Source organism: Uloborus diversus, chromosome 1, assembly GCF_026930045.1.
Source record: "Uloborus diversus isolate 005 chromosome 1, Udiv.v.3.1, whole genome shotgun sequence".
Lineage (NCBI taxonomy): Eukaryota > Metazoa > Arthropoda > Arachnida > Araneae > Uloboridae > Uloborus > Uloborus diversus.
Window position 1 is genome coordinate 159670986 of NC_072731.1, and position 22384 is coordinate 159693369.

At 32.6% G+C, this 22384-nt stretch overlaps 1 protein-coding gene across 1 annotated transcript in view; it reads left to right on the forward strand.

Annotated features, from left to right (window-relative positions):
- Nucleotides 1-766: 766 nt before the first annotated feature.
- Nucleotides 767-22384, forward strand: part of LOC129216561 (dual specificity protein kinase splB-like) — a 59727-nt gene continuing 38109 nt past the window's right edge. Inside the window, exons 1-2 of the mRNA XM_054850779.1 lie at nt 767-1101; nt 18864-18950. Coding sequence (XP_054706754.1) covers nt 1043-1101; nt 18864-18950 — 146 coding nt within the window. The 5' untranslated portion in view covers nt 767-1042. The remainder of the gene's footprint in view (nt 1102-18863; nt 18951-22384) is intronic.

Below are 22384 nucleotides of genomic sequence, written 5' to 3' on the forward strand. Positions count from 1 at the left end.
AGTAAATATAAGTAAAACTATCATTAAAGAAGGAAAGCTCGTAAAAATAATTGATTAATGCAATAGTTCAATAAATATTGAGAGATGAAATGAGTCGATCATGCTTCATTTCCTTCTTTTCCTTGCTGTATTTTTCGGATCTGAGTAACTTTGCGTTGAATATTGATCCGTCATGATATTTTTTTAGAATCACGTTAGTTTAGATGAAACTGTTTTTCACTGGAGCCTACATGGAATTTTGCTTCCTATAAAAATTTTCATCTAACAGTCACATTTACTCTGCACAAACTTTATTGGAAATATCTTGTGATTTAGAATGTGTACAAAACGTGATTTTTTTTATTTTGATTATTTTAGAAGTTATTTTGAAAATTTTTAAAAGTGTTATCTACGGTGAAAACTAAATTGAAGAAATGAAAGGTATGAAAATCAAAAATAACTTTTCATTAGCATAATATTCAAAAAATTGTTGAATTATTTTTTAAATCCAAATCAATTACTACACTTCCTTTTTGACATGTATTGAAGTCACATAATTATTACACAAATAATTCATTCCTGGACTGAACAATTCTCCCCCAAACATTTACCATCGCCAACCTGAAACATCTGGCGAGAAGGGAAACAATCGATCTCGCCAAGTCAAAGCAACCATATCTTGTTCTAAAATGCTACTGGAAACAAGGTTATAGCCGCCTAACAAACAGCTCAGTTTACGAACCGCAGAGCAGTACTTCATCCATAGATGCAAAAGGATCTGCAAAGATATAAAACTTTAAACACACTGCCATCCATACACTCGGAGCAACTTTATTTTTGACAGCATAATAAATTGATTCACAATTTGCTCTGGGTTCGGCTTATTATTCATAAGGCTATGAGTGACTGAATATTCAGTATCCAGAGAGACAGAGAAGACTTGGCAGTTTTGGAATGCCGCAGCAGCGATGTGTCCTGGAGAGCAATTAGTGTGAAGAGGCGACTGACGGTATGCGTATGAAAAATCTGAGATCTTCTTTCAACCACTGCTCTCAATTAGTCAATGTGTCAGCAGAAGGCACGAAGTTATTCTTTTCGCAACATGAACGACATCAGGAAAAAGTAAGTAAAAGAATATTACTTTGTTCAAATGGTAGTTAATATGTTTATTTACAGTATTTACTTGACATCTGTAAGCATTTTGAATTGTTTGTAAAAAGTCTTCTTTAAACATAAAACTGGCCTAGTCAAAAGCTTTAAGCTTAAATAAAATGTCTAATTTTTAGTACGTAAAGTATTTGTAAATAAGTAATATTATTCAACTCTGGTTGGAGGAGTATGAAATGTTTTTTTTTTCTAGGTAAGGTGAGTGAAAATACTTCATAATCAATCCTACATACGTCTATTGGAGAATAATAGTAATGATGAACGTTTTTAATATATAAAAACTTTTTTTTTAATAGACGTTTTAAAAAATCGAAAAAACGTCCATTTTGAATAGTAATAAGATGTAAAACTAGAGAATAATAATGTAGCACAGAAGAAGTAGAAAATATATAAGTTAGATCCACAAAACACTCATGATATAAGTCCATTTTAATGAAATAATTATGATTTTATTTATTTATATTTTTGGAGGGAGGGGGGATTTCTGGGTTGAAGAAAATTTCGTATGCATAACACCATAAAGGAAAAACATAAATAAAATAGCAAAAAATAAAATTGACAAATAAAAAAAAATTAATAATTAAACTTAATTTGTCACCGACCCACATCTTACATAAAAAAAAATTATCCAAACCAAAAAATATTTAGGAGCGAAAGGAGTCAAAAAATATTAAGGCGAGGCTTAAAATTTACAATTTTCTTCGAAAAAATCAATTTTTTCTATTTTTTTGGATAACACAAAAAAAGTTTTAAAGGTTTTAAGTTGAAAATTGTGAGTAATAAAGCCGGGAATTATTGTCAAATAAAAGGTTTTGCTTTCATGCGGCAAAAGGTTCCCGCATAGTATGCAAAAATAAGGATTTTTTATAAGTTCAAGTTAGAACTACCAATATAAATTTATCAGCTTTTAAAATATTTTTTTTTGCAAATGTTAATTTGATCATTTCTTTGTTAATAAAGAATTTTTGATACGTTTCTTTACGTTTTATAGATAAATATTATTTGAATTTATTTTCTTAATATATTGTAAGATTATTTTGCGAAGTTTAAAAAAAAAAATAAAGGTTATAAAATAATCTTGCGAACATCGTTTTCATTTTTGTAAATAGAAGTATGTTATTAAGTATAAAAAACTTAACACCAAAACATATGTAGAATATTATATCAAGCTTTTTCCATACTACTGTTTTTTAACAGCTCTAAAAGGATGCATGAGTTTTACCGGAAACTTTTTTTCAAAACACCATTTGTAGAGTACTGCAAAGTCACATAATAGTAAGCAACTATCGTTCGGTACACTAAAGTGTGCTCTTCGCTTCATATGGGATGGAAAAGGATTTTTTTCGCTAAAAATTATGAAAATCGGGCTATGGCTCCACAGCTGTTAGTTTTAAAGTTTAAATAATTGTAGACATTTAGCAAAATATCTCCACAAACCTCATGACCTTCTAATAATTTTTCTAATATTTTTCTTTTCTTATGGGAATCTTTCTAGGCTTTTGCTCAATAACTGAAAATTTCGGACAAATACGATGCCTTTAATTTGTATACTGTTGTATTCAATTTAACTACGTTAACGTTGGTCATTATACCAGTGTATTTGATTCATTACAGTAGGGACTGAATGTTGATTGGTTTCATGAAGTCACAGTCTCAGTAAAAGTTTTTATATAACTACGCAAATTTTACCTCTCACTTAAAAGAGACAATCAAAAAATTGAGCCGCTTAACGTACTGCGATTCCTCTAGTGTTTCATCCAAATTTCTGTCGCCTCTTTGCCGAATATATTGCCGATTTGTCAGCTGATTCATCCAAAATAATTTTCAAGGTACCGCCCACATTTATAATATCAGCTTCATGGCTACAGGTTAGAGAGCATAAATAATGATAGGTTTTTCATTGCTTTCTTCTTCAGAGAAAAATATTGTGCACTTTTATTAAGTTAAAGTTTTTGAATGTTTTCCTTAAGCTTACTGAAGCGTTACAACGTTGTATTCTGGCTACTCCAGCAGGTTTTTCAATCTGTACTGCACTTTCTCAGTTTTCTCTACAGCGCAAATTTCTGGGTGAATTTTAGATACGGTTTTCGAAAACGTTTACAATTTCTACGCATTTCTCAATTCCTGAACGTATGAAACTGAATGAGAATACAAGTTCATTTTCATCGTTCATCATATGAGACACAGTTTTTCTTGCTGTTCTTGCAGAAGTACGAGAAAGGTGATTTAAACTTCAAATGATGCGTGTGAAAATATTCATTTTATGAGCGGCAATAGTAGAAAATGTTTGGATGGAAAATCTTTGCGGAATTGAAAATATAAACACACAATCACATTCAAGAAGGATTTTTTTAACCAAAATTTGCAATAATATTTTTTAGTTTGTTCACAGTAATTTTTAGTTCAGAAAGTTTCTCCCCTGATACATTAAAATGAAAACATTTAGTAAGCATCAGATGTTTCTTTGTGAAGTAAATGGTTTAAAAGTAAAATATTTTATATTTTATTAAATAACAGAGCAAATTTAAGGTATTTTCTTATAAAAAGTCTGCAACAGATACACATCTGCAAAATGCAGTCAGATATGAAAATATTGATTTTTTTTATTTTGTTATCTTGTGGAAATGATAAAACGGGTCATAGTTAGGTTTAGGTTATGTTTCATTTCGACAGCAAAGTAAGTTCTGCTAAATGTCACACATCTTTGTTATTTATTTCAAACATAGGTTTAATTTTAAATAAAAGCGACTAGATTAAAATATTAAATTAAATTTTAAAATGAAGCAAACATAGTTTTTAAAAGTTCATTGCTTAAAGTTTTGTTTTTTAAAAAATTAAACACAATCGTTATTTTAATTTTCTCTCTTCACTTATTCTATTAACATATTTGCTTAATTTAAATCCAACAATTATAGGAGTGACCAAAATTAAAACATTGATGATATCAATGCATCGACAGAAAAACATCGATGTTCAGTAACATCGAATGTTTTCCACATATTTATACCTTGTAAACTTAACCATTTGTCTATGTGAGACTTGTCTATGGGAGATGTAAATTCATAGTCTATATTAATCAATTATCAAGATTTTTGAACGGTTCAAATTTAATAGTAATAACAATAATAGTAACCATAATGAATTATTTAGAATTTATCTAATTTTAAAATTATTCAAGCAGCTCAGAGGATTAAGCAACTCATGCATATTTTTAGAATACAAAATTAATATCAATTGGAAAAATTTCGTAACATTTTTTAGTGTTTCACCTCAGTAATACAAAAACTAAAAATGAAATATCAAATGTTCAGTGCAAACTAATTAGAGAAATAGGTAATATTCTTCTAAATAAATAGCTTGAAAAATAAAAAAAGGGGGAGGGGAACGAATCATAATCAGTGCCAAAACTACGGGAGCGCATGTTGCGGCCTTTGCCCTAGTTGGCAACTTCCAAGGGGTGGCCACCTTGATTCTGTGTTTTTTCCATAGATATTAGACATAAAAACTTGAAAGAAGATGGGTAAGGGCGGTAGTTTTACGTTTTTGTCCCGTTAGGCAAATTTAAAGATCCCACTCTTATTATAAGAAAATATTTGCGTCCTAAGAAGATTTATTTCCAACTTAAATGAATTGAATGAAGTACAGGATATTTATAAAGTCTTGCTCTCATAGAGAAAACTCTTAAAAAAAAATTACTTCAGATCTAAACACAGTTCTTTTTATATTTTCATTTTTATCTCAAAACGTCACAACGCTAATGCACTTCTTCGTGAGCACCTTTTGTAGTTCCGAGAAGATTTACAGGATTTTTAACTTCGTGCTAGGCGCTAGTGCTAATAGAATTTTCCTTCTGGAGGGCGAGAGATTTTTCATTACAGTCTTTCAATGGATATGAACTGTCATCTTAGAATTGGAAATATGTGTTAAAACTTAAAATGTTGGTGGGCTAACTCTCAATCTTCTCACGATACCCATGGGAGTTCTTTCATGCATAGACGCCATTTTCAGTTTTTGATGTTAGCGCCACCTACATTCCTTTAGATGATATTGTATCAAGGTAACAAGCTTAGTGAAATTAAAAAAAAAATCTAACAGTTAAAAAAAAACAATTTTTTTTTCTCAGTAAAAGACTTTATGTCAATGGACAAGAAACCCCGTACATTTAAAACATGAAATACATTGGTTGATTTGGAAAGATTTATAATGATTTGAAACATATACTGCTTCATATGTACATGCTGTATACATTTTACGGTTGTTAACTGGTGAGGTGGGTGTCTCATAACCCAGAAGAATTGGACTTTTGCATTCAAATATTTTGTAATGTTTACATATAAAATTTTATATGCATACCCCTGGACATGCATAAAAATAGACATGCATAAATATAGACATAGCACAAAAATAGGCTGTAGGAAAAACTGGCAATAGATAAAAACATGAAATTAAAATCAGCACCAAGAAATGCGTAAAAATAAGATGATAGCGAGGGAATATAAGTAAAATCTTTAACAAAATCAAAAATTAGCCCAGTAAATTTAGGATTTTCTGCACCACAAATTTATAATTAAGAAATAATTTCATAGTTAGTTCCTCATATCATGTAGGGTAAATCCTAAAAAGTCCCCTAAGATCCCATGTGAGCTTCCATTCAAAATGGCGGATCAAAGATGGCCGCCTAGTACTTTTTGTTTTCCTTATAACTCGGTCAAAAATAAAGATTTTTGAGTTCTAAAAAAACCTATATGCTCTTAAAGTAATACTGTTTTGATATATAATCCAACATAACCAATAAAAAAGTTCAAACAATTGTTTTGACGTGAAAAGCTAAAATTTCTATTTTCTGCGTAATATGCAGCAGAACGAAAAAGCTACTAAAATAAAGAATTATTTATGGTATTCTTTTTAAAATATCAACTGCAAAATGATTGACATATTCAATTTATTAAATTTATTAAATAATCAAGTAGTCTTTTATTCCATTTTTCAAAGAAATCTTGCTATTTCTAGCTTTGGAATGAGAATATGATAATATAAAAAAAGTGACCTTAAAATGAATTTTCAAAAAAATTGCAGAATATCATTTATTTAGTATTTTCAAAACTGACAGATAATATCTTTTTGAAAAGCGTGTAAAATATGTAAAGAGAAGATAGTAATGTCAGTAAAAATCTAGAGAAAAAAAAGCATCAACATTCAATATCATCATCCTCATCTTCGAAACTGTGCACTTAAGTTGAATTTTGACATGTTTCATATAAACAATGCATGCAAAACTTGGAACATTAAAGGTCTGCGTTTTCATTGGCATCTAGATCACAGTCTCACATAATTACGGTTAATTTGTAGTCACAAAACATTAAATGCGAAATTCTTTCGGAAGCTTCGGGAAGTGACAAAAGCGTTGTAAACAGTTCACCTTCTTTCATAACACATCCCCATTTAACTGGGTTCATAATATTCTTAAGCCACTGTTGTACTATTGGATAAAAACAAAATAGATGCTGTGAAGCAACTGCACTTGTGGGTCGAAGAGTTGCCAAGCTTTAAATTTTGAAGAAAGAGTTTTGATTTTGTCGGAGTTGATTTGAAGAAGGAGTTTGGAAGGAGTACTTGATAATTATAGCAGTTGTAGCGTAAGATGTCTAGAGAATTAAATGTTACTTCCACCAAAATGATGTTTCAGCAACACTTCCCACAATCTGGGTGACCTTTTCAACAAGGATCAAGCTGAAAACTACAGAGCTGTGAGATCAGAGAAAGCAGTTTGAGATTTTCCTTTAGCAGCCTGAGAGCTTAAAATTTACGCTTTCTGAATATAGCTGACGAGGAGTCGGAGTCACATCCTGTGGCTGCGTGGAGCAAAAGAAGAGGATCCTTCAAAGGACCGAAGGCTTCTTGTACTTTTAATATGTTGTAACATTTTTCTTTGTATTAAATTGGTTTTGGGGGTAAAAAAATGCAGTGATGTTCCAGACATACCTCTTTCACTTAGAATCGAGAGCAGATCTGTATCAGTACCTATTACTTAGGCTTGCCAGACGTCCCGGTTTTCAGACAAAATCTCGGCGTCCCGGCCGGTTTACTTCATGTCCCGGTAAAAGATAAATTTGATTACAGATGACCAAAAAAAGTGTAAAAACAATCACTGTGAGGGATTACTCAGGAAAATTACTTGTAAAATGAAGTTCGGATTAGCTTGTGAGGATTTTTATAAGATTAAACCAACAAAAGTGTTTAGAAAAAAAGCCCTAGGGAATGAAAAGTACATGTACTTATTGTTCAATTTTTTATTCATCATTCAAAGCATTTGTTCTTACTAAATTAAATGTTTAAATTTATCTGCTTATGTCATTTATTATTACCCCTGGTTTAGGTTTACAATTAGTAAAACCATTTATTAATAGCATTGAGAATGAACTACCCTCTACAACAGACAAAATCAGCCAGGGTTGTATACCCTTTTCAATAGTCTCGAGCTGTGGGAGGAGGGGGATTACGTTGTCCCGGTTGAACATTTAAAAAATCTGGCAAGTCTACTATATTACTGCGACTGGTCTGGAGCTGTTCAGGCATGTTTTTATCGCAATTGAGCACACTAATACATTGGCTTTCCCTATCCACTTGTACAACAGTCATTCCTCCTAATCGGAAGTATTCCATCATAATTTGAATTAATCTTGATTTGTTCTCAGAATTCCGCATAAAGTTAGTCTATAAACTCGTTCACACTACATTTGCTTCAAAAAGCAGTAGTCTCAGACATTTTCGACCTCATCCTTCGTTTCTTCTCAATGTTAGTTGGTAATGCTTCAGCGTATCAATTAAAAACCACTGCTTTAAATAAAAAGAAGTTTTTTCTGAAGACACCTGAAGTATTTGAGGAATATGTCTTTTTATTATATGTCTGACTCGTCCCATGCCAATGCGTGCATAAGCAATCCTTCATCTTTAATAGATAAAGAGATTGGTGGTGGGTGGCTTAACAAAAGGCTCTACTAATTCAATGATAGCTGCCACGCTTATGTTTTTATCCTTTCGCAGAGAAACACAACCAAAAAGCGAGGGTAATTGAGGGGCTGATTCATATTTGAGAAGCCTCGTAAATTATTGTTTGATTTGAAAACAGCATCCTCCTGATCAAAAACTGTGGAAGACTGAACAGAACGCTCATTTCTTAATAACAACCCCTTTTTTCTTCTGAAGTTCAACTTCCCCAAAAGAACTTCCTAAATTTGAAGGCAGTGATCTTTCACCGACATTTTCTCCATTTTCACATAATTATACGGAAACATAAATTAAAAAAAAAAAAATCATTCTTGAATAATTATTGCCAACCTAAAATGTACAAAAAATATCGTTTTGAGATAACAATGATATTTTTATTAAAAAGAAAAAAACGTTTTGAATGATTTTTGAGGAATTTCTATTGTTACAGTGACTTTTTTTTTTGAAATTCATTTAATATTAAAAAAGAAATTTGAAGTCACTATACGATTTGTTGTAGTTTCAAACAGCTAAACAGATCAGCATTGAATTTTCACATCGAAAATTTTGCATTTCAGACAAAAAATACAATACGCAGATCATAAGTTTATAATTTTTTATGGGGAAATGTCGGTAAAACACAAGCACCAATTCAAACATACATAGCATTTCTTTAAAACTGAAAAATAATAACTATTGACTATTGTATGAGGGAAAATATTTAAAAAAAAAACCCCTAAAAATGCAAAAAAAATATTTATTTTAGGCTTATGTGTTCAATTTCAGTTTTTGGTGTCAAAACAAATGTTAGAAATTTTTTATTGGTTATTTTAAGTTATGTATCAAAACAATATTACTTTTAGAGTCTACATTTTTTTTCAGAACTGAAAAATTTTAATTTTTAACCGAATTATAAGGAAAACAAAAAGTACTAAGCGGCCATCTTTGATCCGCCATTTTGGATCGGAGCTCACATGGGAACTTAGGGGACGTTTCAGGATTTGTTCTACACATGTTCAGGAGCTAATCCTAAAAAATTCAGCTAATTAAAAATTTGTGGCGCATCGACCCTATTTGTGGCCTAAATTTACAGGGCTAAATAGCGAACTTTTGTGACTTTTCAAAAAAAAAAAAAAAAAGTTTATATTAATTTGAATTTTTAGCATCTTGAATTCAAATTATGTTTTTCGGTATAACGAACGCGTGTGTGTTTGTGTAAGCGCATGTGTGTATGTGTGAGTTCGTGTGTGTACGTGTATGTAGGCGTGTGTGTATGTTCGCGCGTGAGTAGGTGTGTGTGTGCATGTATGTAGGCGTGTGTGTATGTATGTAGGCATGTGTGTGTGTATGTAGGCGTGTGTGCGTATGTAGGCGTGTGTGCGTATGTAGGCGTGTGTGTGCATGTAGGCGTGTGTGCGTATGTAAGCGTGTGCGTGTATGTAGGCGTGTGAGTGTGGTTGTAGGCGTGTATGTGTGTGTATGCGTGTGTGTAGGATATGGATGCAACCTGGAGACGGTGCTCGCTACAGAAGCAACATCGGGAGGGCCGGTCGACGGTGGTGCTGCAGAGGGAGACGGGGAAAAATCAAAAGACATCATTCAACAGTCAAATAAAAACAAGTAGCAATCGTGATTGCTCCAAAAAAAAAAAAAAAAGATATTGTGGAAAAAAACTGGTATCATAAAAATGTGGGAAGATCGATTTGCAATCCGCTTCGTGTTAAAATATAAAAATTAAATTGTTTAATATAATACTTTCGTACTTGTTTATTATAGTTACTTTAATAAACAAGTCTGCTAATTTTCTAAATTAACATCATTTTCGAATGATGATCCATTTTAGCCCATAATGGTGTGGAATGGATAAAAATATTTCTGGCTATTTTTTCAGTTTGAAATTTTAGAACTGCATCAATGTGCCAAAGATGAACCTATAGTCAAAATGCTTTAAACAAGAAAATCGCACCCAATATGAACCGTTTTGCCCCATTACATCCTACTTTGTTACGAAGCGATCTCAAAACTAAATTCAAGGAGCGCAAAACTATACAGTGAAACAAGAGAAGCAAGTCCAATCAGTACTGTTGAGATTTCAATCACACTTAATTTTGATTCAGTTACAGTTACGGAGTAATCCACTTCTCTTTGCGATATTTTTAACAAAAAAGACTTCTATGGTTTTCTAGAATTAGTCAAAATGGAAATTCTCCGGTATCAAACGTACCATTGTTGCACAAAATACCCCATAAAGACTTCAAATATGTTAGATTCTTGTTTCATTACATTACCTTTATGAAGATAATGGACTTTTATGTATTAAAGTAATTTTTAAAGATTTTTCATAAACAATATTTAAATATTTTTTCTCAGTAGCGACGTATCTCAATGGTTGCGTTCACATACCTTGACCGTTTGCTACCGGTCGGTTCATGACAGCTAATGGCGTCAAGCGGTTACTAACCGGTCGTTCATCAACCAGTGCTTCATCGAATACTTTCGGTTGATCACCGGTTACTTGCGCAGATATGGCGCAGAAGAATAGCACGCAGGTGAAAAATGCTTATTATTGGCCAAAAATGTCACTTGGTTCAACCAACCAATCAACCAGTTTAAATTGCGGTCGACCGGTAGATGCTAATAGAACGACATCGGTAGCAACCAGTTAACCGGTTGCTGTCATTGAACGCTCGGTTAGTCACTGGTCTACCGGTTGAGGTATGCGAACGCAACCATAAGAACAGGATTAAATGGAATTGTCTAGAATTAAGTTACTGATACAAATTTTATTTATTTTCTACCTAAGTTTAGCATTCACTGTTTGGCAACTGCAACGTAGTAGACGTATCAATTCTTTCAAAAAAACTCCCTAGGGGCCTCATTGACCGAGTGGTCTAAGCGATTGCTTCACACAATTGAAGCGGTGTGTTCGACTCCCACCCTCGATCCGGATGTACTTTCTCCTCTTTTCGATGTAAATTCTTTCATGTGTTGATTGTAGTATGTATTCTGTACTGTAATAAAAATGTATCAATTGATACATAAGCAGAAGTAAGAAACACGCAGAATTATAACGCGTTCAAGCCCATAAATAAGTTTTGGATCTAGTATCCCGCATTATCCGGCATGCCGGAAAAAAGCGAGGTTGACCAGCATGCCGGGAAATTCGAATTTTCCGGCATGCCGTATAATTCGAGGTTTATTTTGCTACAAAACAAAAGTAAATTTCCACATTCAGTTCCAATCAGAAAGAAAACTACTACTGTAAGGAAAAAAATTAATAGATCCCGAAAGTAAACTTCTTTTCAAAAAAATTGTGTATTGCACATAATATGTGCTTGTTATTTATGGTAGTTCATTATCAATGGATTTAATTATATGCCAATAAAGCAATCAATTCAGAAGTAATCATCGTTACTGCGATTTGTTCATATTTTTAAAAAAAAATATTTTAGGTTCCTTTTAGAGAGGTAAGTTTAATTTTTATTTATTGAATAGCTATGGTAAGTTCTTTAGCACTGGTTTAGGGGCGGTAACTTACTGCTTAATTGTTTGCTTACTTACTTTTAATTTAATTTTTGTAAAAGTATTCGTTATTAAGCAAAATTTTTTCTTGTTAAAATGACAAATGAAATTATTAATAAATATTTAAAAAAAATTAAACTGTTTATTAATACTAATAAGATATGTATAGAACTTATATTCATTTTTAAGCTGAACATACATTTTTTCCTCTAACCTCGATTTTTTCGGCATGCCGAAAAGGACCAGTCAGGTGTTATTGAAAATCTGGTGACCCTCAAATTTTGCGGCATGCCGGATAATGTGGGGTAATACGGTAAATATGTAAAAACTACCACAATTTAATCAAAATCAGTCTTTATTTCAATCAATGTATGAAAAATGCTTACTAATAACTTAAAAATAGAACGAAACAAAAGACTTTCTTTTCATTCGTGAGCATTTTTTTAAAACAAATTATTCTCTTTTTCATTTCTAAAATAAAGCAGTCCTAAAGTTAGCTCCCAAAGATTTATTTTGATCTTCAAAAACTCTCTGAAACTTGCTTAATGATTAATGATCTAGGACACCCACGCTTTATGAGTGTCACTGGGGGGAAATGAATTTATGCTAAATATTGCAGAGGTAATTAACTTTCTTGTTATTATGAATTAAAAGAACTGAATTATTTTCTTAGGAAAGATTGAAATGAACTGGTTTGAAAGCTCCTCAAAAGAGAAAAAGGAAAGAAAACAAAAATGAAATGCCACATTATGTTACAAAAGTTTAAGAAACATTTTACGCGTTGCTTACTAAAGTAACAGTTAGATAAAACCGCGTTTTACGTAGGTGGTTGGTTATCTAATGCAGCGTTCCTTAATCTGTTTTGGCCCTCAGATCGGCAAAAGCTTTTGAAAAAGAAGGAAAAAAAAAAAAAAAAACCACGGACCGGTGAGGCTTTATCTCCTCCCCTTCCATTTCGCAAAAAAAAAAAAAAAAAAAAGGGTTGACTCGGAGACCATTTAAAACTCGTGGAAAAATTTTACGAACCGGTCAGGTTTTCTTTTTATTTTAGGGAAAATACTAATAAATTAAAAAAAGTAAATAACATTTTACTCGGTATTAAGGACGTATCATAAAATATTTCAAATAGTATAAAGACAAGTAATTATTGTAATAGTTATACATAAATAAACAAACGGTTGTGAGGTTATAGGAAATTACGAGGATTATTCACAAAATGAAAGTGAAAAATTAAAATGTCGTATAAGTATTATTATTATGCGATATAGGTACATTTTTTCTCGTGGCAATGGGATCCCACCGATAGTGGTGCTTCGTGTAAGAGAGCCGGGGGATCACACTAGGTCTGCTAAAGGCAGTGCCTCTGCCACAGCCCCATTAGAAAGAAAAAAAAAGTTTCTTTTTCTCTTCTTTTTCCTACATTTTGTTTTATTTTATTGAGTCAGGAAAATTTTTAACGTAAACGGCAAAAATCTCTAAAATCTGGTTAGATTTTTCTGCGAACCAGTACCGATCCGCTGGAGTACCGGTTGAGAACCGCCGATCTGATGTATGGTACCTCAGATATGCACAAAATATAATCTTATTCGTCCAGAGGAATCCAATATTAAATCTAAATATTTTAGTGTTCTATCCGATGGTTATTTTAATGAAATAATGTTACGGTTTGAACCTGTAGCAAAAAGTTATAATGGAATTCTCCCTCAATAATCCACGTTGTGAGTAAGAATCAGTAAAAGGAAAAAGTGAACTGAAGCATACCTTTAATATGACAAAGGTTACAAAACAATTTACCTGGTATTTCGTGAAATTCTAAAAAAAGAATTTTTGAAAGTTACCGGATATTTATGGGTATATAGTGGAAGTGTGCATCTATCTCGATATTCATCTGTGTATAGCTGTCAACCTAAATGCTATTAATTTCAAGAAAATATTTTGCAAGGTATTTCCTTATTTCCCGTTTCGATTTGGATGTTTTACCTTGATTTAAAGGTCAGTTTTAAATTTTATTAATCATCGTAGGTCATTTCCTGTAAACACTAAACCATGATGAGATTAAGGGACCAACAAGAAGTTGAAAAATCAAAAAACGTTTTCGATCTACCCTGCACCGTAAAAAGCTGAGAATAAGTTGCAAATTTCAAACTAGTTTAATTACGATGTGCAATCAATGTATGGATTTTCGTAAAAGTTTCACTTACATTCACGGAGATATATAAGTAATTTATTCAAAAACTCTACTTTTCTTCGAATGTTTGGGCTTGTAACACGCAGAGTTATCCGTCCTCTCTTACCAAACTTTTAGAAAACTTGGGAGTACCTATACATGAGAAACACTGAATTTTTAGACTTTTGACAGCTTTAAAAAAAAATTTCAAAAAAGAAATCCAGCTTAATGCCCTGAAACATAAAAAAGATATCGGCGATTTAAGGAACTATACTTCACAGATTTTCGCATATGCCCCAAATTTTAAGGGATTGTTAGCAAATCGGCAACACTTGCTGTCAATCTTCAGTGTCAAAACATATTGTTTGAGGATCCCTTATAGTTCAAAGCATATCAGAGATTCATTAACATAAAACTAGATCGCCGATAACTTTATAAAGTTTTAAGAACTGGATTTTTTTCATAAATTGCCATATATACCTAGCTACGAGATTATGAAAGTCTATTTTTTGCTCATTCGCTGTGAAAATTAAATTGCTTTAAATGTTTATATTTTATCAAATTCTAAACATTTTCATTTCAAATTTCAGCGAAATGTTTCTCATGTATGCTCTCAAATTTTCAAAAGTTTGGTTACGTTAGGCGGAAAATTCTGTCACTTACGAGTCAAACACATTCAGAGGAAATAGGTATTTTTCATAGAAATGCTTATATCTTCGTAAATAAAAGTGATACTTTAATGAAAACCCATAGATTATTTGTACATAGTAAGTAAATCAATTTATGAAATTTACTCCTTAATCCCAGTTTTTTTATGACGCAGAATGGCCAAATATCTTTTTTGGTTTCTTTAATATTTTGTGGTTCCTCTAAATGCATGAACGTTTGAATTTTTATTCATTAGCAAACGTTATGGAACAGTAACTAATTTACGATTCATTTATTGAGTAATCAAGAATTTCTTATTTTCCTCACTTGAGCAAAGTGGAGTTTTCTCTGATTTTTCAGCTTATCATTACAGCGAGAATGAGTTAGCTCGTTATTTTAATATTTATTAAGCGGGCAAATTTTCTTCGCCATGGTTACATATCGTTTGCGTCCAGTCAAGGCTTAACTTAGGCATAAATCTTAACTCTGTGAGCTCCACTGCCCACCGGTCTCTGCGAGAGGAACCACTCTTGGGCGTCGGCATCTATTCCGTCACACACACATGCCTACACATAAACACGCCTGTACACACGGCTACGTACACATACACACACATATTTCTACACACAAACACACACATACGCCTATATACACACGCCTATACACGTCTACACAGGTCCACACGCCGGCACACACACATACATACACACGCCTACATATACACGCCTGAACACACACACGCGCACACACACTCACGGACATACACACACTCGTGACTTCGAAAAACATAATTTGAATTCAAGATGCCAAAAATTCAAATTTTCTTTTATTTTTTACTGAATTTCTACACCTTTCAAACTCCGCAAAGAATTACTTCACTTCATTTTAATCTTTCTTGCTACAAAACGAGATTGAACTGAGATATGAGAAGAGAGTTTCAAAACTGAGATAAACAATAAGCGCAGAAAAGAACAACCGACATGCTTAGATCTAGAGTGGGCCTATTTATAGAAAGTATCCTCAGAAAACTTTCTTTTTTTCAGTCTGTTGATCTTGACCGTAGTTCTCTAGTAATTCTGATCGCCAGACTCCGCCAATAGGACAAAGCTCGTGGCCGTACGTCAGAACAGCTTATTACCGATTATAGCCACAGCGCGTTCTATTTTTATCAGGATTCATCTCCCTTTTATACGGGTTTAGTGACGTAAATAGTCTTCGATCTGTCAGTTTAGGATATTTTTGGAAAGAGCTCGATCGCAGGGATGGATTACACCGGAGGATTGGAATAATGTTATCTTTTTTGTTGTTTCCTTTTCGTATTAAAATTATTTGTCTTGTGAAACAAAAAGAGGATCATTTTAGAGTTGCTCCTTTTGGATAAAATTTCCCTCTGCAACCCCCTCTGCTCTTAAGTAAACTTTGTTAAACAAAGTTTACTTAATGTTAATCAGTGTTGTATTTCAAAGAGTGTGAACAAACTTTGAGATAAACATACAGTTGATCGTATGCAATAAATTGTTACCGAATTTAGTGTTTTTTGAACGCTAATTAAAATATTAGTGAAAATTTACCCTACGTGCTTTTTTTTTTTAATTTTTAAAAATAACTAAGAACTATTTTCTAGAAAATGCTGTTAATTATAGATCTATTTTTTTAAGAGTAACTTTTCTGAAGTTAGTAGCTAACTGTCGATGTCGGTTGGTATTTATTCATTTTATTTTAATAAATTTCATGAAGTTATACGAATGGAAGGGGAAAATGGAGAATAGTTTATAGAACACTTAAGTCTCATACTAATTGACTTTTTGGTTCAAATATTTCTTTTTTTTTTTCAATTTGTATCAAGTAATGTAAATAATGGTTAAAAAAATGCTCTAAATGGTGAACACTCAATCCTTATTAAAATTTTAATTGAAACGGTGGATTTGATTCTGAAGAACTTTATCTCAGCGACATTTTGGTGAAAAATGCACGAATAAAATGATTGTTTAGATCTGGCCATTTTAAGAATGAATTTTCGGCACAAAACTTCACGGACATAATGAACAAATATTTTGAATTCCGTCAGCACTGCAATGTGACAATTATTCAGTGAGAAATTTTCAATTTTTCATAACTGAGAATTGTTGAGCGCATTTACATGATGCCAACAAAGTGCTTTGCTTTTTAAATTTATTTAATATTTGTAAATTCGTTTTATTTTGCGAAAACATTAAGCTTAGTATCAGAAAAGAGATTAAGAAAAAATAAATGTTTTCTGCCAGAGTAGCATCACTTTTACATACTTCTTATGTTAATATTTCTTTCTATTTTCTTTCTTCTTTTACCGTTCTACTGTAAAGAACAAAGAGCGCTGATCAAGCAAGCTCAAGACGCAGCAGCTTAATTAACTTGGTATTTTGTGTTGCTTGTGTTTGCTTGGCTCTTTTGTGTATGTGTTGTGTATTAAAAGCGCGAAAACAATGCAGAAGAACGATTTTGTAGTAATAGCTGCAGAATAACGTCATTGGTATTATTAACAAATTTGTAAACATGTTTTCGTTAAGGGAAAGAGATGGAGGAGCATAAAGATCGATAAACAAGTTTTCAGTACTTGTTATTCAGGAGTAATAAACAGAATTATTAAGAAAAGTAAGTAGCTTATTTTTCGGACATATATTTTCAAATGTGACTAATTGTTACCAACAAGTCAATGGGATTGTTTCCTTCAGTCAAAAGTACTACTTTTAGTCACTGAAATTGATAGAATGAGTAAAAAAAATAACATGGACCCAGAAAATTCTCTCATTCTTCCAACATTTTTTTTAATTAATTTTTTTTAAATGTCCGATTTTGCAAACAAGGCGTGGTCTTGATGACGTCACAAATGATGCACTTTGCCGCATCTTTCTACTACGTTTCCACGTTATGATAATCAAGAAGCGAATTAAATATTGCGCTCTATGCTTGCTATCAACCATATTGTTGCCAATAAACATGAGTAAAGATGCGAATTAAATATTTTGCTCTGTGAATGGCAACACTGAATGGCATTTCATCATTTGTGATGTCATCGGCGAGAAATGTAAACAATGAAAGCGCAACGATTTAAGTAATTTTTTAAAAATATTAAACTTAAACAAATTATTTAAAAAATGGTTAGATCCTATGTTTTTAAGCATGTTCTTTCAGAAAAAAAAATACTTTAAAAATTTTGGAAACGACCCCATTGTCACTGCAGTCGCTTGCAGCTTAGAAAAGGTTTTCTTTATTTGCGAATTAAAAAAAAGAGTAAGTTCTAAAGCACCGAGAGCCTAATACTCGTATACCTTTCTGATGTGACTTTTAAATCCTTGTAGAGCAAAACTTTAGATATGCAACTACATTAAAAAAAAAAAAAAAAAACCTGATTCACACAAAGGTGTTATAGAGGGTTTTTTTTTTTAAAGTTATCTTGCCGCACCCATATGATTGCTTTAACGGCAAAATCCCTGTATAATAACTTTAACGGCAATGGCAATGGTAAAAAGAGGAAAAAGATACCTTTTATTTGCGAGGTTGTCAAAATGAATTAAGCACGTTAAGTTTAAGCCGTCAACTAAACATAAGATGTATTTTCAGTAAGTTACCGTCCTATAGAAAGGGCTAAGGCAGAAATACATGAAATACACCGCCAGTTCAGTCATTCCAACCGACGACTGCAGTTTCGTGCTCGTTAGCACTCATCAACCCGGCATAGGAAGTGACTGAGCTGGAGATGGAAAACCTCTTAAGGAAGCCAAGAGTGCCAAACAAACTGGTAGCTAATACAGAATTAGCGCAAACCAGACGAGTGACCGAAACAATGGTTCGGTTCAACCGAACCATTGAATGGTGAACCGAACCATTGTTTCGGTCACTCGTCTGGTTTGCGCTAATTCTGTATTAGCTACCAGTTTGTTTGGCACTCTTGGCTTCCTTAAGAGGTTTTCCATTTCCAGCTCAGTCACTTTCCTATGCCGGGCTGATGAGTGCTAATAAGCACGAAACTGCAGTCCTCGGCTGGAAATGACTGAGCTGGCGGTGTATTTCACGTATTTCTGCCTTAGCCCTGGCTATAGGGCGGTAACTTACTGAATATACCTGCCTTGCCTTCAAAATTCGAGTTGAACCGAACTATTGCTTCGGTTACTTGTTTGGTCTGTGCTAATTCTACAGTAGCTACCAGTGTATTTGGCACTCTTGGCTTCCAGTTTTCTATCTCCAGCTCAGTCACTTCCTGTGCCAGGCTGATGAGTGCTAATAAGCACGAAACTGCAGCCCTCGGTCGAAAGGACTGAGCTGGCGGTGTATTTCATGTATAAAATGTAATGACAATAAATAATGTTTTATGAACAAATAAATCAGTACTAATAGCATGTATTAATTTTTGTAGGTTGAGTCGAACCCTGTCAGGTCCCCGACGCTGCGCTAAGTGCCAGAAAATGGTTTATCTTTCCCTTTCAAGTTGCAAGCATTGTGGGTAAGAAAATAAAATAAATATTTAATAAAATGTATATTATCTATGCAGATAATAAAATCAGAGACAGCTTATTGTTTTATGGAAGTATTTTTTTGAATATGCTATTACTCTCTTAAAAAATTCCAGCGATTTTAACTCAGACTGAGTAAATTTTCACTCCTTTCCAGTATTGAAAACGCACTTTCCTTATAGGAGTGAATTTCATTCCTTTTGCGGAGCGGTTATTTTCACTCCTTTTGGATAAGCTAATTTCACTCCCTTTTTAACCGACTTCAAAAAGGAGGCGGTTATCAATTCATACCGTATGTATGTTTTTTTTTTGTTTGTCCACGCATAGCGTCTCACCCAGTGAACCGATTTTGATGATTCTTTCTTTAATGGATAGGGGATGGCTCAACTTAGGTCCTATTACTTTGTTTGACCATATTTGTTCTTTAGAAAAAAAGTTATGGGCAAAAAACAGTAAATTTTATGCAATTTCCCTATTAAATGATTTTGTAGCGAAGTTCGCACTTTTCATCCGTGGATAACGGTGGCTCAGTGGTAGAATTCTCGCCTCCCACACGAGCGACCCGGGTTCAAATCCCGACTAGGACAAAGTGAATTTTACTAAAATTTCGTTTCTACTGTTTCCCGTATTTTCTCGAATGTTCTATTAATTTCTGTATCTTTCCAAGTCTGGAAAGTTCCAGCACATTCTCAAGTTGTATATAGGGAGAGTTAACGTTCATTCGTGGTTCTGAATAAAGATCTCGAGTTGAGACTAACGAGTATTCGCTTCATTTAGCTTTCACATTGTCTTCGCTATCTTCATCTACGCGACAATATGAAACTCATTATTATAAAAGTTCGGTGCCATATAACATTAATAGTAATTGTAATGATAATTTTGAATAAAGGCTTTTCTAAAGCAATACAGTGATATAGAGCCGAACTTCTTACAAGGTAACTTCTTACTTTTACTGAAATATCTACATTTACACTAAAAAGAATGAAATAAAAAAATTTTGAAAAAAAAAATAGAACCGACTTCAAAATTGCTCTAAAAAGTGAAAAATAAACTTATTCTTTAAACACCATCGATAATACTTTTAAACATAATTTTTGAAGTTGGCGCAAAAACAAAAAGTAAAATCCAGTGTAACCATGCTTCGTTCATATTTTTATCAAAAAATCATCCAAAGTTAGGAACGAAACATTTATATCGTTACTCAAATATGCATGTGGTAGTGAAGAAACTGGACCTGGTTAAATTTATACTTGTAGTTGAGTTATGGCTGTGAATGATTTTCTCGATCGTTTTTGCGCCAACTTCAAAAATTATGTTTAAAAGTATTATCGATGGTGTTTAAAGAATAAGATTATTTTTCACTTTTTAGAGCAATTTTGAAGTCGGTTTTATTTTTTTTCAAAATTTTTTTATGATAAGTGTTTTTCACTCTTTTTTAAGACTAAATTCATATTCTAAATGAGTGGCTGCTTTCCGTTTTGGAAAGCCGCTATTTCACTCTTTTTTAGAATAAAATAGGTAAAATCATTTCACTCTCATTTGGTGAAATTGTTTTTTAAACGTGTTTTCATGTGCTTATACTGTGTATTTGAATTTAAAACTGTTATTTCATTTGAAAAAAAAAATAGTTTTTAAGTTAAAAAAAGGGAAAAAAACTGTTTTTAGTGTTTCCAAAGAGGATGCACAAAAACTGTATGGTAAGTACGAAGAATTTTCTTTTTTATTAAAACTTTAACTGGTAATATTTCTTGAACTACTCGTATATCGTTACAAATCACCCATGTGCAATATTACGTACAATTCCCAATCTAAAGATTGAAATAAAATTAAAAAACCCACACAGTACCAAATAAATAGATTTAAAATTTTAAAACTCTATATTTATATTCTCGGTGTGCCTTTTAACATTAATAATGTTTTAAAAGTTACATCAGTCCAAATTAATTTAAAAAGTAACTCATAAATTGTGACAAGATACGTTTGAATTCATTTTTTGTTTCTTCGGGGCCATTCATTAATTACGTAAGGACAATTTTGGCAATTTTTGACCTTCCTTCCTCCTATGTAATGGTATGTAAGACTCACCCCCCCCCCACCCATCTTACGTAAGATTCTTTTTTTTCTTCACAATAATAAAATAACAAATATTGCATCACTGGGATCGTTCTTAAATTAACTATCATTATTTTTTTTAAACATTTTGAGTAAAGAAATGTTTACTGTAAGAAATCTAGACCGAATGTTTTTTTCGACAAATAATTTTTGTATATAATGCGATAATAATTAAAAATAAGACATGCAAAACACAGTGCGATTCTTTTATTATATTTTACACGTTTCATTCTTTGAAACACAAGTAAAAAACAGCTCATCCTATAATACATACTTTTACCTTCCTGAAGCAAATGAAATATAATATTTGCCAACCACTTGACCGCGGATTTCTATATAAAATATCAGCTTGGAAAATATTACGTAAGAATGGATCTAACCCCTTCCCCCCTCTCCAAGCAAGGGTATGTAGAGAATTTTTAATCCCCTCCCTCTCAGGACCCATACTTAATTAATGAATGGCCCGTTACACATGAATGAGTGTAATATACAAAGTTCATGATACTCTTTAAAGTTTATTATACACAAAAACAATATTTGATTAATTTAAAATTAGTGCAGTGGTTGGAGCTCCGACCATCGGGAGCGGATTCGGTATCCGAGCTTTAGATTTGCGCATGGTCGGGTGTAACACCTGCCTAAAATATATATACAGTACACACACACACCAAAGATGGTAACGACTGTTTCAAATGTCATATTTTTGATTCGATGACCGAAACAAAATTGTTGATGAAGTTTCATTATTTGGAAGGAAAAGTTACAAAAAGTTCGCCGTAACATTGCACGTGGGTGATTTGTAACGATATACGAGCAGTTCAAGACATATTAACAGTTACAAGTTTTAATAAAAAAGAAAATTCTTCGCAATTACCATGTAGTTTTTGTGCATTTCCTTCAGAAATCTCATTCGGCAACAAAAATTGTTTAAATTCATTAAATGAAGACATTTAGATAGTGACATGCACTTGGTATTCGCGACCAACGTTAGTTAAGCCGAACGTGGAGGTATAGAAGATTCTCCCTAAACAAAATCACGTGACAGAATCGAACCAATGAAAATGCTTTTGAGTCCTTCTTTTAAAGAATGTTATTATTTTTCGCTCATCAAAAGGATTTTTTCCGAATTTCACGCGAATAGGGACGAATTTTAGTCTTGGTTTTTTCGTAAAGCGTCTTTTTTCGATAAAGCTAGCACTCAGAAAGAATGAATGCACCCGCAATAGATTTCACTCTTTTTAAGAGTGATAATATCTTATTAATCTTTCGTGATAATATTAATGTTGTAAAGATCTCTCCTCAACAACAACAA